The following is a 17,134-nucleotide window of genomic DNA, read 5'->3' as shown; positions in this document are numbered from 1 at the left end:
GACGCTGCTATGCGTGTGTGTGTGTATGTGTGTGAAGCACATAGAAAGCCCTTTGGGAATTCTTCAGTGACTTGAAAAGCGCTACAAACACGAAGACCATTTTTTAAATTATCTCAACCTTTCAATGACCTTCAGGCCTAACAGAGTGGACGTCTTGGTTTAACATCGACCATCCCGGCGGCAACGGCGATTACGAACGTCTGGAGGCCATCCGTTTTTACTACCGAGAGAGAGTCTGCTCCAGACCCACGGCGATGGAGGTCCGCACCACGGACTGGGTGGCAGCTTCCGACACTGGGGAGGTGATTCACTCCAGCTTGGACAAGGGTTTCTGGTGCATAAATAAGGAGCAACCCTACGGACGCACTTGCTCCAACTACCATGTCCGCTTCCAGTGCCCGCCAGGTAATCTAGTTCTGAGACCAATTGTTCTTTTCCCTCTCAATATTGTTCTTTTCTTTTTTGGTCTCTGCGCTCAGAGCAAAGCTTTTGGAGCGAATGGGGAGAGTGGGGTCCGTGCACGACGACCGTTTGCGACGACGTAGGCGTTCAAGTCCGAGAGAGGAGATGCATGAGCACACAGCCGATGCCTCTGCTTTTGGTTCCTGCCTGCCAGGGCCACCATTCAGAGAGGAGGGAGTGCTCTAACCCTCCATGCACAGGTAAATGTGACTTTGAGTAAGGTAGCCATAAGCAAAAAGTAGTTTATCTGCCTTCCCAAGTTTCGTTTCCATGGATATCACGTTTTAACCTCTACATGTCGCATCAGTACACCCCTTGGGACCCATACCAAATACAATTTATAACATATTGAATAGCACTAACTAGCAAAGTATTTAGGAAGCACAGAAAATTATGAACTGAATGACGAGAAAGAAAGGCATTGAGGTTGGTAGTTTAGACAAAAGCATATCAGGAATTTTCATGATTTCAGGCTGTCAACCAATTGCAGACCATCATTTCTAATGCCTTTAAATATTAGCACACAGGTATCTTAGTTTTAATTTTGTAAGTTTTTAAGCATCCAAACAATTTGTTTTTAATGTAATTAAAAGGTGAAAATGCTGTAGATGCTGAAAAAAAAAACATAAACTGTAATTTGAAAACATTGTGAGGTGGAGTCGCTGTATCCCGGGGGTCTATTGAGGAGTATTTAAATAGGTAGCAGCTATAATATATGACCTATTATATTGGCTGGTTTGAGAAAATAGTGAACAATTGGCACAGCCTTTAGGTTTCTGCTCTCTTCCCTTCCAGAATTCTAGCAAACCTGAGACATTAATACCAGCACCAAATAGGAGCTCAGAATTTTAAATAAAAAATAAATAAATAACAATAATAAAAATCTTGCAGTCACCTGATATGTCGTAAAATTTGATTAGTTTTCAATTTGAAAAGAGGCTGCTTTAAATTAGGGGGACAGATCACATAAAAAGGACAAGCGATAGCGTATTTATCCGGAGAAATTCCTGATCATCATTGCACGGCACGTTTTCAAAAGAATCGTTCGTAGACATTTTTTTCTTAACCAGAAACGGAATCCCCTTGCAAACTACTTCAACTGTGTCAAATGAGTCTCCTTTCATTCCAGCCAGTGTCTTATGTTCATTCAGAGCACATCTGATTTACTTTTGCCAAGTGCATCACTAATCACACAAGATAAACTACTACTTAGGGTTTCTCACCTGTTTTCAGCCAAGTGGGGTCCGTGGGGTCGCTGGGGCTCTTGCTCCGTAACATGCGGCGGGGGTCGCAGGATCCGAAGGAGGAGTTGCGTCAAGAACTCAGAGACTGTGCAATGCACCGGACGTCCAGCTGAAACTCAAAAATGCGGCAAGACTCCATGCCCAGGTATGACGCAAAAAGGATTCAGACTTATTTTGGCTTTCTATTTATTTGACTTCCGTCCGTGCAGCGAAATGCCAGCTGGTGTGTGCGGAAGGCCGCCCCGACAAAGAGTGCGAGCGCTGCATCTGCGACAGCCATGTTCTGCGTGGCGACGTCCACAGCGTGACGGGTGTCCCCGTGGAGGGGGCCATAGTGGCTTTGGCCAACCGTCCCAAAGTCATCCGAGCCCGAACGGACAATAAAGGCTGCTTCATTTTGGACGGGATCTGCTCGTCTAACGTGACTTCGCTCATCGTCAGGAAGGAGAAATTTTCCCCAGTTACTATTTACTCTTCGAGCAACAGCACAGGCCTTTCCTGGGCGAGGGCAATACTCAGATCAGCTGGTGAGTAGAACTGTGTCCTTTTCATTAGGATGTTTAGAATAAATCTGAAATCTTTAATAGTTTGCTTTTATGTGGACTTTAAGAAATGCTATTGGCATTTACAGGTAACAGAAAATTGATTAGTATTACATTAATACTTAAGTACATATGTTATATGTTCACACCAATGAGTGTTAACACATTTTTCAAAGTGTCACCTTGTTTTTTTTTTTTTTTTTCCACAAAACTGGCAATGCTCCAAACCCTCAACAATCTATGAGGTTAAATATTCACCTAAGGTCTTCAGTAACCAAACAACTGAAATCATAACTTATTGATGAAGACATAAATTAACACTTTTTAGCATGAATCTGATTTTATCTTGATTATCCTACGCTGTCTTTGTTTTAATAAGTCCCAGTGTTGGTTTTCTTCTGTGATAATTTAGCACTTTTTAACATACCTGTCAACCTCCACGGCTCCATGCCCATACAAACTGTCGTATTTTCCCGTACAAAATAATTGTACACTATATTTTTTTTTTCCGGAATGATGCATGATGGGAAATCCCCTGGCAGCAGACGCATGCGATTGACAAATTTGCGTTTTTCCGTACAGATTTCCTTGTACGTCGTACTCGTCTTAAAATGCATAAAAAAAGTACTTTGTACGGCAAAACCGTACAGGTTGACAGATATGTTTTAAAGTGTCACTTTTTGTCTTCACACTTAATCATTGCTACTCCAAAACCCCAACAATCTGTTGTGTTAAGTATTTATTCTCTTCAGTAATAAATAAACACTTATTGTTGTGGGTTTAGGGCGCCACGGCGGATGAGTGGTTAGCGCGCAGCCCCACGGTGCAGAGGCTCAGGGTCTAAGTCCAGCTACCACAGCGTCCCCGTGTGGAGTTTACATGTTCTCCCCATGCCTGTGTGGGTTTCCTCCCACATTCCTCCCCAAAAACATGCGTTTCAGGTTAATTGGCTGGTCAAAATTGTCCCTAGGTGTGAATGAGCGGGTAAATTGTCTGTCTCTGGGTGCCCTCGACTAGCTGGCAACCAGTTCAGGGTGTCCCCTGCCCACTGCCCGAAGATAGCTGAGATGGGCTCCAGCATCCCCGCGACTCTATTAGGATGAGCGGTGTAGATAATGGATGGATGGATGGGTGGGTTTATCTAAACCCATAGTAGCATTAATCTAAACACTGGTCAATTTACTTTAAGAATTCAGGTTTTTTTTGTATAATTTGTTGTAATTTATCATTTAGCTAGTAAAGTAAACAGTATAAATAATCCTGAAGAATTACTGTACTTTATATTTTTACACAACATTTTATTTTACTGTCAATCATTTTCAGGACACAGAGCATGAGTGACGACCATCCATCCATTCATTATCTGCACTACTTATCCTCAGTAGGGTCGCGGGGGTAGAGCTGGAGCCCATCCAAACCATCTTCGGGCAGTAGGCAGGGGACACCCTGGACTGGTTGCTAGACAGTCGCAGGGCACACAGAGACAGACAATTCACTCACTCATTCATACCTAGGGACAATTTGGACTGGCTAATTAGCTGAAATGCTTGTTTTTGGAATGTTGGAGGAAACCGGAGTTCCCGAGGAAACCCACGCAAGCCAGGAGAGAACATGCAAACTTCACACAGGAAGGTTCGATCCCATGACCTCAGAACTGTGCCGCACAAGTGCTAACCACTGTTCCACTGTGCTGCCCTAAGTGACGACTATTTTTTGATCATTTTTGCTCATAAAAATAAATGATATAAATATATTCCTTTGGGACAAAGTGAGCTACAATGAATTTGAATGCAATATAATGATCAAATGTCAAATTGTAGACTTACTTTCCTGCCGATATTTATCCTGCTTCCATACTAAACTATGTAATACTGCGCTTGGAAAAATCCAAATCACTTCAAAACAATCATTATTAAACACGTTTAAATTGCAATATTTTTGTCTCTGTTGCCTACAGAGAAGCCTTACATCGTGAAGCACCCCGAGGACAAAGTGCGCTACGAGGGTGGGCGCGTGCTACTGTGCTGCAAGGCAACCGGATCGCCGATGCCTGACAAGTACTACTGGTGGGTTTCATACTTCTGCCAAGCCTAATTTCCCCAAACAGGACACTTTGTATGTCTCGTTTGGATGCCAGATACGTCATCCACTTATCCAAATAATAACCGTCTTTTACAGCTTAGTACTATGAACAGCCGTGACTGAATTCTTTTGATTTGGTTTATACTTTATGGAGGAAACAATCAATTGCAAATGGTTTTAGAAACTACTATCTAGACCAGGGCTAGGCAAAGTACAGCCTGCAGGCAACATATTATTACCATTATTGCATTCCACTCATTAAACTTGATTAAGTTACGGTTCTACCAATGCAATTTTGTTCTTTCAGTCTTAAGATCATGACCAGTTACAAATTTAACCTGGAAATATACAAAGAATTGATGCCTGATTGGCCGAAGGTTGCCAGTTTGTATAAAACAGTGGTGGGAAAAGTACTGCCCGAGGGCCAAATGCCCCGCTAGGCCTTTTAATCCAGTCCACTGCAAGGAAGGTTTAAAAGAGTACTACACATTTTCTAAAAGGTTTTGTCCCCAGTGTCTCTTAAGTGACCTTTTCTCCATAAAATATACATTTTCATAATTGAATATGTACAGTATTGTGTACTTTCAAATATTGCACAAATATTGGGGTTATTTTTTTTTATCGTATATTTTTATGAATTTGCGATTCATATTTTAATGATCCAAACATTTATCAAATGGCATGCAAAAAGAACTTTAGGATTTTTTTAAAATACATTTCAAATTCAGCGTTTAAAAAAGGGGAATTGTATATTATGTGTGTTTCCAACGCAATTTGATAGAATAGTCTGTTAATGATAAAAACATAAAATAAATAAAGCATTGAAATCAAGTTTCAACCAAAAAGATTTTTCAATGTATATTACAGAATGTTATGCTTAAAGAGGCAGAATATATTACTTTAAGTTTGAGTTTTTCAAAACAAATTTGATGAGATGTTCTTTTAATAAAAACAATGTAAAATGCGGGCAGCACGGCGGCACAGTGGTTATCACTTGTGCGGCACAGTTAATGTCATGGGAACCTGTCGTGGGTTCGAATCCAGCTCCAGACTTACTGTGCGGAGTTTGTATGTTCTCCCCGTGCTTGCGTGGGTTTCCTCCGGGCACTCCGGTTTCCTCCCACATTCCAAAGACATGCATTTCAGGTGAATTGGCCGGTCCAAATTGTCACTAGGTGTGAATGAGCGAATGAGTTGTCTGTCCCAGTGTGCCCTGCGATTGGCTGGCAACCAGTTCAGGGTGTCCCCTGCCCACTGCCCGATGATTGCTGGGATGGGCTCCAGCCCCCCGCGACCCTACTGAGGATAAGCGGTATGGCTAATGAGATGAGATGAATATAAAATGCAACCTGTAATTGTATATATATATATATATATATATATATATATATATATCATCTCATCTCATCTCATTGGCTGCAACGCTTATCCTCAGTAGGGTCGCGGGGGTTCTGGAGCCCATCCCAGCAATCATCGGGCAGTGGGCAGGGGACACCCTGAACTGGTTGCCAGCCAATTGCAGGGCAGACAGGGACAGACAACTCGCTCGCTCATTTACACCTAGGGACCATTTGGACCGGCCAATCCACCTGAAATGCATGTTTTCGGAATGTGGGAGGAAACCGGAGTGCCCGGAGGAAACCCACGCAAGCACGGGGAGAACATACAAACTCTGCACAGGAAGTCCAGTAGCTGGATTTGAACCCACACAGGAGGTTCCCAAGACCTTAGAACTGTGCCGCACACGCGCTAACCACTGATATATATATATATATATATATATATATATATATATATATATATATACATATATATACAGTGGGACCTCGCTACTTCGCGGATTTTCCCTTTTCGCAGGTGGTTTTGGTCCCCATTAACCGCGATAACTGAGGGATTAATATATATATATATATATATATATATATATATATTTGTATGTTCTCCCCGTGCTTGCGTGGGTTTCCTCCGGGCACTCCGGTTTCCTCCCACATTCCAAAGACATGCATTTCAGGTGAATTGGCCGGTCCAAATTGTCCCTAGGTGTGAATGAGCGAATGAGTTGTCTGTCCCTGTGTGCCCTGCGATTGGCTGGCAACCAGTTCAGGGCGTCCCCTGCCCACTGCCCGATGATTGCTGGGATGGGCTCCAGCCCCCCCGCGACCCTACTGAGGATAAGCGGTACGGCTAATGAGATGAGATGAGAGATATATATATATATATATATATATATATATATATATATAGCATAAATCTCACCATACCCGCTGTCCGACTCAGCTCCATGGGGAGCAGAGCTCTCAGGCACTCCCCCTAGCTATGGAACTCATTGCCGCCTGACCTCCGGAAATCTCCACCTTAAAATATAGACTCAAAACTCACCTCTTCAGACTTGCCTTTTCTTTGATCATCTGCGTTACATACCGCCCCCTTTTAACTTTACTGTGTTTTTATATGCTATTTATTACTTGCTTGTTTTATTCTGGTTTTATTGTTGTTTGTTACTATATGTACAGCAACCTCGGGTGTCCTGAAAAGCGCTTTGAAGTACAATGTATTATCACTATTATTATAAATTCTGTTTTTCCTTGCACACTGCCAAGGTATCAGGTTGAGACTTTGAAGATACAAAAAAAATTAGATTTCAACCAATCATTTCATTCCCTCCTGGCTCAGACAAATCTTTTAACTCAATGCAAAAAGTTTGCCCGCTCCAGATACAAACAGATTCGTGAAGAAACTAATTATGACACTACTAACTGAATACATTATTTTTCCCCTAGCATTGAGTTTGAACAAATATTAACTTTCCGATTGTGTCTGATAAGGTACCATAATGGAACCCTGCTGGATAAAAAGGCGTACATGTACCAAGAGGAACTTGTACTGAAAGATCTGAAGCCAGAACAGGCAGGAGAGTATTATTGCAAAACCAGCAGCCCTGCGGGCAGCATTAAGTCTTCCCCTGCATCCCTCACTGTCATTGGTAAGTCTTGAATAACCATCACAAGTCTCTCTTTTCCCGACACGTAAAGCAGTCCAAAAACAGCATTCGACCGATACAACTCCCTTTCTAGTCAATGCACAGCGGCACTATTAACGTGACAGTCTGTCTGACTCCACAGTTTTATTTGAAATCCTTCACAGGATCAAGCAAAAGTAGGTCTTTAGAGACGGAATGTTATGTTTGAAGAGGAAATGACCCAAAGCTTTAGACTTCATCTGTGAGTCATGTCCATGCGTTAAGAAAGTAAAACGTTCAAAAACATTTAACGGGCAATTTCATTTGGGGATACAAGGAAAACAGACACGCAGTCTAGCTGAGTTCAATAGCTTTCCTTTCATTATTACCTATTTAAAATGCAGTGCTACTTCTACATGAAAAAAATGTGGCCAAGGCGGCAGTAAAACGAAATTCCCTTGAAATGAAATGATCTGCATATATATAGCACTTTTCAAGTTGATGACTTCCCAAAGCGCTTTACAATGTGCTCCACATTTCCCAATAGCGGTCTTGCAGCCATGTAAGGCGCTAACCTGCTTATTGGGTGTATTAGGGGTTCAGTGTCTTACCCAAGGACACTTCGACATGTAACACGGACGAGCCGGGATTCGAACTGGGATCCCTTGATCCCAAGACGAGCGCTCTACCTCCTGGGCAACTGCTATTAAGAATTAAAAAAAATAATTCCAATTGATGTAGACATCGCACAACAGTGACTTTTGTTAACAAGCAGACAGTAGGCCAATTATCCGTGTTAATGCATCCCGTCTATTAGCAAGTTGCGCCCGTAAGTGGCTTGCCAGAAGGATAGAATTACACTATATACGGTTGGATGAAACTGTGATATCAATTAGATATTGATGAGTACACCTGTGGAAAAAAATAGTGTGCGACTGTCCAGGGAAAATCAACCAATACATGAAGCTTTTTTAGAGTAGGCCGAAGTTTGTGTGTTTCATTCATCTGGGTACTACAGGTCCCATAGTGCTTTGGGGGCATTAAGATACCCTGAAGAGGGAAACTGTGCGCACAAGATAGCGGCTTACCGGATATATGCACAAGTAATTGCATTTGGAATACTAAAAGTCAGACTATGACCTTAATGGTAATCATAATACTGACAGTACTATTGTTCCAATCTGATTATTGCCTGCGTGTAAACATAGCCAGTCAATTCCAGAAATCCACAAGAGGATGTAATAACTTAATGTTCTACAAGTGCACTATAATGGCAAGAAAGTGAGATTCAAATTTGGTGACCTTGCTCTATCCTTTCATTTTGATTATGCATGTTTTGGCCACCAATTTTTAAGAACCGCACTAGTAAAAATGAAAGGAGTTCCTTCCCAATTTGAACGGGTCTGATAATTAGCAAGAACATTTTTTAATTTTAAAAACATTTCATAATACCAAGATGACTGCCCTATGCCACCGTTATGCACAAGACACATTTGTCTGAAGTTGTTTTTGTACGAGGATTTTAATACGAGTGCTTAGAACAAGTAGTAATATATAATGTTTCCAATTCATCATTTTTATGTGTCATATCCAAATAACTCACTCTGGTTTATCGCAAATCCGCAGAGAAAGGATCTCCGGCGTGCAACTCCACTCCTGAGTCTCATCTGATTCGACTGCCGCTGGATTGCGTCCAACCCGGGACCGACTCCAACTTTTACAACGCTGGCCGCTGCCCCCATAAAAAATGCGCTGGCTCTCTGGACTTTGATATGCGCTGCAGAGACGACGCCGGGTTCTGTTGCGGTGTCCAAGCTATGGAAACTCGCACCATCGACTGTGGTAGCTATCACCTTCCGATCCGAGCTGTATCTCAGTGCAGCTGTCAGAAGTGTGTGCAGCCTACTGTGCTCGTACGAGGCCGAGTGGTCACGGCGGACAACGGTGAACCCTTGCGATTCGGTCACATCTACATCGGTAAAGAGAGGGCTGGCACCACTGGGTACCAGGGAGGTTTCAACATTCAAGTTGCTCCAGACACAGAGAGATTGGTGGTGAATTTTGTCGACCCCACCGAAAAATTCATTGATACACCAAAAGTGTTTATTTTGGACAAAAAGGGTGGATCGATCTACCATGATGTAAAAGTCATGAGGAAACAGGCTCCAATCGATATTGATGCCGGGGAGACAAACGCTATTAACTTGGGCGAAATGACAGGGGAGGATCCGATCGGGCAGCTGGTCATCCCAGCAAATTCCTTCCACAAAGACAACGGCGATCTGTATGAGGGCACAGTAAAAGCCAGTGTTACTTTCATAGACCCGAGAAATATCACCACAGCTTCCGCAACTCCTGGTGATCTTAATTTTGTGGATCCCGAGGGCGATATGCTCCCTTTGAGGACCTATGGCATGTTCTCAGTTGACTTCCGCGACGACAGAAACAAGGAGGTGCTTGGGGCCGGAGCGGTCCAGGTTCTTCTTGATACGCAACACGTGAAAATGCAAGAGCATCTTCCGAAAATGAAACTATGGTCTTTAAATCCAGATACGGGGGTGTGGGAGGAGGAAGGCGACTTCACAAGTACAACGACTACAGGCGGGCATGGGCGGAGCAAGCGCGAAGAGCGCACCTTTCTCATAGGTAACATGGAGATTAGAGAGCGGAGACTCTTCAATTTGGACGTACCTGAGAACAGGCGTTGCTACGTCAAGGTCCGTGCCTACATGAGTGACAAGTTCCTCCCTGTGGAACAGTTGGAAGGCGTTGTGATCAGCTTGATCAACCTGGAACCCAAGCCCGGATATTCCTCCAACCCGAGAGCGTGGGGCCGTTTCGACAGTGTCATAACCGGCCACAACGGGGCCTGTTTGCCAGCCTTCTGTGACGCACAGAGGCCTGATGCCTACACAGCGTACGTCACAGCAATGATGGGTGGTGAAGAACTGGAGGCAGCACCCTCATCCCCCAAGATGAATCCCAACATCATCGGTGTGTCTCAGCCGTATCTTGATAAAATAGACTACCAGCGTTCTGATCATGAAGATCCAGCTTTGAAGAAAACAGCATTCAGAATCAATTTGGCGAAACCCAACCAAAATAATTTCGATGAAACTAATGGTCCCATATATCCGTATCAGAATTTGATAGCCTGCGAAAACGCTCCGGTAGACGCGAATCATTTTAGATTCTTCCGAGTGGAGAAGGACAAGTACGAGTATAACGTTGTACCCTTTGAGGAGACAGATCTGACGACCTGGACCGGAGACTACCTCTCATGGTGGCCAAACCCTCAAGAGTTCAGAGCATGTTTTATCAAGGTCAAGGTCCATGGACAAAAGGAAGTGATGGTCAGGTCAAGAAACTTCGGAGGAACGCACCCACAGACAAGAGGCGAACTTTACGGAATCAGAGACATACGCAGCACCCGGGACATGCGAGAGGCTAACACGTCGGCAGCTTGCGTGGAGTTTAAATGCAGCGGCATGCTATTCGATCAAGCCGAAGTGGACCGGTCCCTCATCTCCATCGTTCCACAAGGGAACTGCCGCAGGGTCGCCACTAACAGCCTCCTGCAAGAGTATCTCATCAAACATCCCCCAGTTGCTCAAAACAACGACTCTCATGCCTTCACTATGTTAGCCCCCGTGGATCCTCTAGGACATAATTATGGCATATACACAGTCACGGACCAGAACCCCAGGTTGGCCAAAGAAATCGCCATTGGCCGCTGCTTTGATGGCACCTCGGATGGTTTCTCCAGAGAGATGAAGTCCGACTCGGGAGTTGCTTTGACATTCAGCTGCCCGGAGAGGAAAATCAACAGGGAAAGTCTCTTCCAGCGGTTGCAGACCAACCCGGGACAGACCCTGTCACAAATGGCGAGGGACATGAGAGAGATGGAAGGCATGCAGGTGCAGAGGTCATCCACTCGAGTGATGGCCTATCCCTCTGAGCAACGGGGCAGGACCCAGGGACGTAGGGTTGTCACTACAAGCAGGAGGAGGACGGTTGTGCGCCAATGATAGTGGAGAGGTACGTCTGATTGAAAATGTATTCCCAATGAGTCATACCAAATGCAGTATAACTTTGGATAGGCCATTAATCCATTCTGAGGTGAAGGGGGATTGAAACTTAGAGTAATCAGCTGATGCGTTACTAAACCCAGGGCCCCAGATGAAAACCTTTAAGCAGCAAAATATTAAGTAAAACACATTAAAATCAAATATGCATTTAAAGGAAAAATGAAATTTGATTTACTTTAATGTGTTTACGTGATTATTATTATGTAACGTGATTTGAGCTGTTACAGTGGAGTTACTGGGTGAATGCAACTGCCGGTTAAAAATAAAACTGATCTTAAAACCTCCACTTGCGAGGACTGTCATGCCCCCAGAATGTCCTTGCTTTAATACTACTGTATTTGGTAATAGTCCCGATTGTTAATTGGTGACAGCCATGCAACTTAACAAGGGTAGCCATTTGTGTGCCTTCGAATTTCTTGATAATCGCAATGTCAGTTCCCACAGTTATCATGTTTTTGCTTCCGCTTTAGCATCACTGCATGACTTAAATACAGTATTGTATCACCGACTAGAAGCACATTGTGGGAGATAATTCAGCCAATAGCATATCAGCATTTTCACAATGCCGTGACGTAAACCGATACCAGACAAGCATTTTAAATGACTTCGACCAATAGCAGACAGGCATCTTAAGAGATGTAACCCTACATACGCACAGACCGAAAAGTTAGAATCTAATACGTTTTGGGGGCAGGAGAAATAAGTGTTTGTATAGTACAAGGGTGTCAAACATGCGCCCCGCGGACTGGATCAGGCCCACCAAGTGGTTTAATCCGGCCCGAGAGACTACGCTGTGAGAAGTGCAAGAGAAAAAATTGTCTGCAGTTTTAAATATGTCAACTAGATGATGCCAAAGCCAAGTGTTATGCACAAAGCAACTAGAGCTGGATTTCTTTCTCTCACTCGCTTTCTTTTGCTTTCTCTTTTAAGATTTTTCTTTTTTCTCTTTTGCTATATTTTCTCCCTTTCTCTTTCTTCCCCTCTATCCTTTTCTCTCCTTTTTTTCTTTCTTTCTCTCTGGATTCTTTCTCTTCCACTGGATGATGCCAAAGCCAAACGCCACTCACAATGCAACTCGAGCTGGATTCCTATTTTCTTTCTCTTTCTTTTGAGTTTTCTTTATTTTGAAGTTTCTTTCTTTTTAGCTTTCTTTCGTTCCCTTTTCAATTAATTTCTCTCACTCTCTGTCTTTATTTCTCTCCCTTTCCTTCTCTTTCTCTCCCTTTCTGTCTTTCTATCTCTCTGTCTTCCTTTTAACATTTTGCTCGCTTTCATTCTTTTGCTCTCTTAATTTCTATGATACTCTTTCCTTGGTTTATTTCTTCTCTCTATCTTTTTCTTTCCCTTTCTCTCCTCTCACTCTCTGCTGCTCCTTTTCTCTCTTTCTTTATCGTAATTTTCTGGTCCAGCCCCCATGAGAATGTTTTTATAGTGTGTGGTCCACCAGGTCGAATGAGTTTGACACCCCTGGTATAGTAGTTAACAGGCCTTAAAGATGGTCTAAAAACATCTTATTGTACGTCATGGATTAAAATTGTCATAAAGCCAAGTCTCCTTATCCCCTAGCTCTGTTTTTTGTGAACGACCTACCTGAGGCCATTCAAAGTAGTGACATCTCAATTTTTGCCGATGATGCTAAACTGTCGGCTTTCTTACCAAAAACCCAGGTTGCAGGAACAATTGATTCTCTCCAAAATGACATTAAATCAGTTTTTCTTTGGTCCGAACAGTGGCAACTGCAACTGCCATCTCATAAATGCTTAGCACAGTCGTTTTTTCATGGTTCTGTTCCGCTGTATAACATTAATAATCATGATTTGCATGTTGTTACTGAACATAAGGATCTGGGTGTCACTCTTACTTCAAACCTAAAGTTTATCACGCATATCGCCAAAATTACCAACAAAGCCTATAACATAGCATCAAACATTTACAGACACTTTTACAACAAGAACCCAGCATTCTTAGTTCGAATGTTTTGCGTTTATGTTAGAATATAATAGCGTTGTGTGGAACCCTTACTTACTCAAGGACATTAACCTACTGGAAGGAGTTCAACGTCGGTATACGAAGCGGATACTTGGGATGCACAACTTGTCATATCCGGAAAGACTACAAAGACTGAACTTGGACTTTTTGGAGCTCCGCAGAATTCGATTTGATTTAATTTTTGTGTTCAAAGTACTACATGGAATGATCGATGTGCCTTTTGATCAATTTTTTGAGTTCTGTCGTGTTGATGGTTTACGTGGTCACAGGTATAAGTTACGGGTGCCTAGACCTACCAGCAACTTGCATGGAAACTTTATTTCTTTCAGGATACCAAAAATTTGGAATTTTTTGCCTGACCGGGTTATTAGTGCAAATACGGTGCAAACCTTTAAGCAAGGTTGGCAGAAATAGATCTGTCAAATTTTCTTAGGGGAGGGGGCGTAAGGTGACCATATTTGGCCATGCTCACTCTCAGTATTAGTTTTTTCTTTGTGTCATGTTTTGATTAATGTATCCAACAATACCTTCATTAAACATTTCATTTATTATTATTAACACTAAATTCTACTCTTCTCTTATGTCATTTTAGATCTTCTCTCTGGCCATCTTGTAAAACCGTGCATTCTGCTGAAGGAACTTCCTCTCCACTGTGGAAAACACCAAACTCGGACAAACAGCAAAATGTTGAGCCTGGCTGAACATATTCAATAATCATATATTGACTTGAAAGGTTTGCTCAGTTTTTTTTTTTTTCTTTTTTTTCTTCATCACTCCTGAAATATTTTGTGGCTTTATGAAAGGTAGCAGCTGGCATGTATCTACAAGAGCTCTGGTCACACTTTATGTTTAAAAGTCACATTTGACTTTTGAGAATGTACATTTTACGGATCGAATGTGTTGTATCCGGTGGTGCTGTTTTTTCTTTCTTTTTATTTTACTTTACAAATGAACGACGCCGGACACTTAGCCCCTTTCGTTTTAAACTAAAATTCTTGATCCCTTGAGAAAAAGGTTTCCAGGTATTACCATGTCTGGAAATAGGGTCAATCATGTCCCAGGTTTTCCAAATAGTAAAAACACATTGCGGAACGAAGGGAAGAGTCAAACGTAAGGGTCATTGGAGAGAAACTATTTACAGCTTAGGAATCCGCGGTCATATTTAAGCGGGTGTTTCTGTTTCGGTTAACAACTAAATTCAACAGTTGTGTTCAACGGCGACATTTTTTGAGCAATCATTTTCTGACTACCACTGTTTTGACGACATTTAGACTTGCAGGGATGCAGTAGGGAGAAGCAAAAACATGATAACCATAGAAACAAAGCTTGAGATTGACATGAAACATGAAGACACGTGATATTGATAAGTCTTGCTAAGGAACATGGCCAAAACCAATCAATTACAGAAACATAAGGAGGTGGGTAATAGCAAGAAAATCTTTGATGGGCATGCCAATCCTCACAAATAGAAGTTTCAAAATAAGCTCTCATTTGAATCTGCCGTCCTCCCTCTGCATCCACCCCAAAACTCCATTGCACCAGCTCAGATCATGTCATGCCAAAAGTAAATACAAATTTTCCTTTTCATGCATATATATATATCATATAAATGTATATTATACATAACATTCACTATGATTTTTACAAACGCCAAGAATAATTCAACAGAGTCGAGTCTGCTCCGGAAACCCAACAGAATATTAAGCGTAATTTTAATTCTTGTTATAACTTCAGTACTTGCAGCCCCGACAGTAAGATAACCTCTCCATGCTGAACTAATCCAAAAAGCAGCCACGGGCGGCGGTGGTCCATGGGGAGCCCAGGACAGGCTGAGACATAAACACACTTGTGCAGTTAATTAGGAAATAAACTGTAAGTTCCTTGGGGAGCCATTACGGAAATATAACCCAGACGTTCATTAAAAGTCAATTTTGGAGACAAAAAAGTAATTAAAAGCAATCTGAAATAAGACAATTAGCATCATAATGGGATTTTGCCTTCTAAGAGGAGATGTTCACTTCAATAAAATACAGTTGGAAGTATTGAAAATGTGTTAGTTTTATGTATAACCGGTGACACGATGCTGAAGATACAAATCTAATTGGTACAGTAGAACCCAGGGTTAAGGGGCCACTACCTTATGCTATTTTCACATTAGGATGTGGAATAAGATGGGTTTTTTTTTACCCCCCGTTATGGTGTTTTCCTCACGATACAGTATCAACAAATAATTATTTTGAATGCCCAAAATCATGCAAAATTCATATGTTGCGTAGTTTATGCGTATGACAAATTACATTTCTAAGATGCCTGTTTTCTTTGGTCGATATCATCATATACACCGCTTGTGTGCTATTGGTTTGCATCACGGCAGCATGAAAAATGCAGATATCCTATAGGCTGGAGTACCTCCCACAATGTCTTTCTATCTGTTGGTTCAGTTGAGAATCTCGAGTGCTTGGTAAAAACTTTGCGAGTTAGTGCGATACTATACTGTATTTTCTGTACTGTATTTATTAGCTATTGTCCCAACACTTGAATTGGTGCTAAAGGGAGAAGGAAAAACATGACAGTCATGGCGAAGAAGCTTACGATTATAAAGAATTACGAAGAAATCAATACCCTCTCTAAGGAATATGACTATAATTACCAAGCGATTAAAGCAAGTATTCTAAGAGTCATCCTCACAAGTACAAAATCTGTTTCAATTTGAATCTACCCTCTGCATTCACCTACTAACACCACTGTACCACATTAAAGGTTAAATTACATTTCCTTTTTTTTCCACATGTATATTTATTTGTAATGTTATTTAATCATTTGCATATAAGTAGTACTTACTATATATTATCTTCTTATTTAAATGTTTCTACCTGGTGTTCCAGGGCTACGGAAAATTATTAGCTACAGTAACTGCCATAGTAGTTTTTATCCCCCACCATATCACAATTTACCTTGCGATTTCAGAGGAAAATTACCTTGTATCCTGGGGGTCTTGGTTTTGGTTAGCAATGTGGGTTGAATAGTTCAAATTGTCCTTAGATTATGTTAGTGTCACTTAAAAATCTTGCTAAAATCACAAACATACCAGTCGGAGTACAAGCTGGACTGAAAACAAACGTCAACCCACAACAGATGTAACATCCGACCTGCAAGGTGGCCGAAAATCGAATCCAGGAGATGCGGCAACGATCAGTCAGGTCATTATGACGTCATACATCTGTGGAAAAGCTTCACGGACATCCGTTGAAAGGAGGAGCAGTGATGAAGAAAATGTTTGGTCAAGGTGGAAAGAGAAGTACAGTAATTGGGATCTTGGCAGCCTGTCGCAAAAAGAGTTGACGACAAGTGGTTGCACGTGCGGGAGGGAATATGGGGGAGTGTGAGCGACAACAAAAATCATAGCCCTGCCAAGGCCTTGCATGGGAAAGTAAAGAATACCGCTCCGACTGTTACGCGAAACATTAAGAGCAGGGTTGAGTAGGGTTACTTTAACTTGATTACTTTCAATTACTTTTGGATTACTCCAATACCAAATAGGCTAATAAAAGACAAAATAAAGTAAATATTAATAAAATTATGACTCACAACATGTGGTAAGCTTTCTCTCCTGGCTTTGATCTCTTTGATCACCGGCAAAACAAACATAAAATGTGACAGAAACAAAATGAAAATAAATCCAAACAGCTTGCCAACATCATTTTTGCCGTTCCATGTATTCCGTTACTTCCCAAGCCTGCACAAAATTTAGTAATTTTATTTATATTT

The 17,134-nt window shown here is 41.9% G+C and overlaps 1 protein-coding gene across 1 annotated transcript in view; it reads left to right on the top strand.

Moving 5' to 3' along the window:
* The window catches only part of cilp2 (cartilage intermediate layer protein 2), a 32,650-nt gene extending 15,516 nt beyond the window's left edge, over window positions 1-17,134 (top strand). The window contains exons 3-10 of the mRNA XM_088349406.1: window positions 136-405; window positions 480-662; window positions 1,696-1,851; window positions 1,916-2,233; window positions 4,206-4,314; window positions 7,156-7,313; window positions 8,916-11,327; window positions 13,959-17,134. Of these exons, the coding sequence (XP_088205532.1) occupies window positions 136-405; window positions 480-662; window positions 1,696-1,851; window positions 1,916-2,233; window positions 4,206-4,314; window positions 7,156-7,313; window positions 8,916-11,317 (3,596 nt within the window). The 3' untranslated portion in view covers window positions 11,318-11,327; window positions 13,959-17,134. The remainder of the gene's footprint in view (window positions 1-135; window positions 406-479; window positions 663-1,695; window positions 1,852-1,915; window positions 2,234-4,205; window positions 4,315-7,155; window positions 7,314-8,915; window positions 11,328-13,958) is intronic.

This window comes from Urocampus carinirostris, chromosome 12, assembly GCF_059441175.1.
Source record: "Urocampus carinirostris isolate Australia breed hairy pipefish chromosome 12, RoL_Ucar_1.0, whole genome shotgun sequence".
Taxonomy (NCBI): Eukaryota; Metazoa; Chordata; class Actinopteri; order Syngnathiformes; family Syngnathidae; genus Urocampus; species Urocampus carinirostris.
This window is presented reverse-complemented; position numbering and strand designations above follow the sequence as displayed.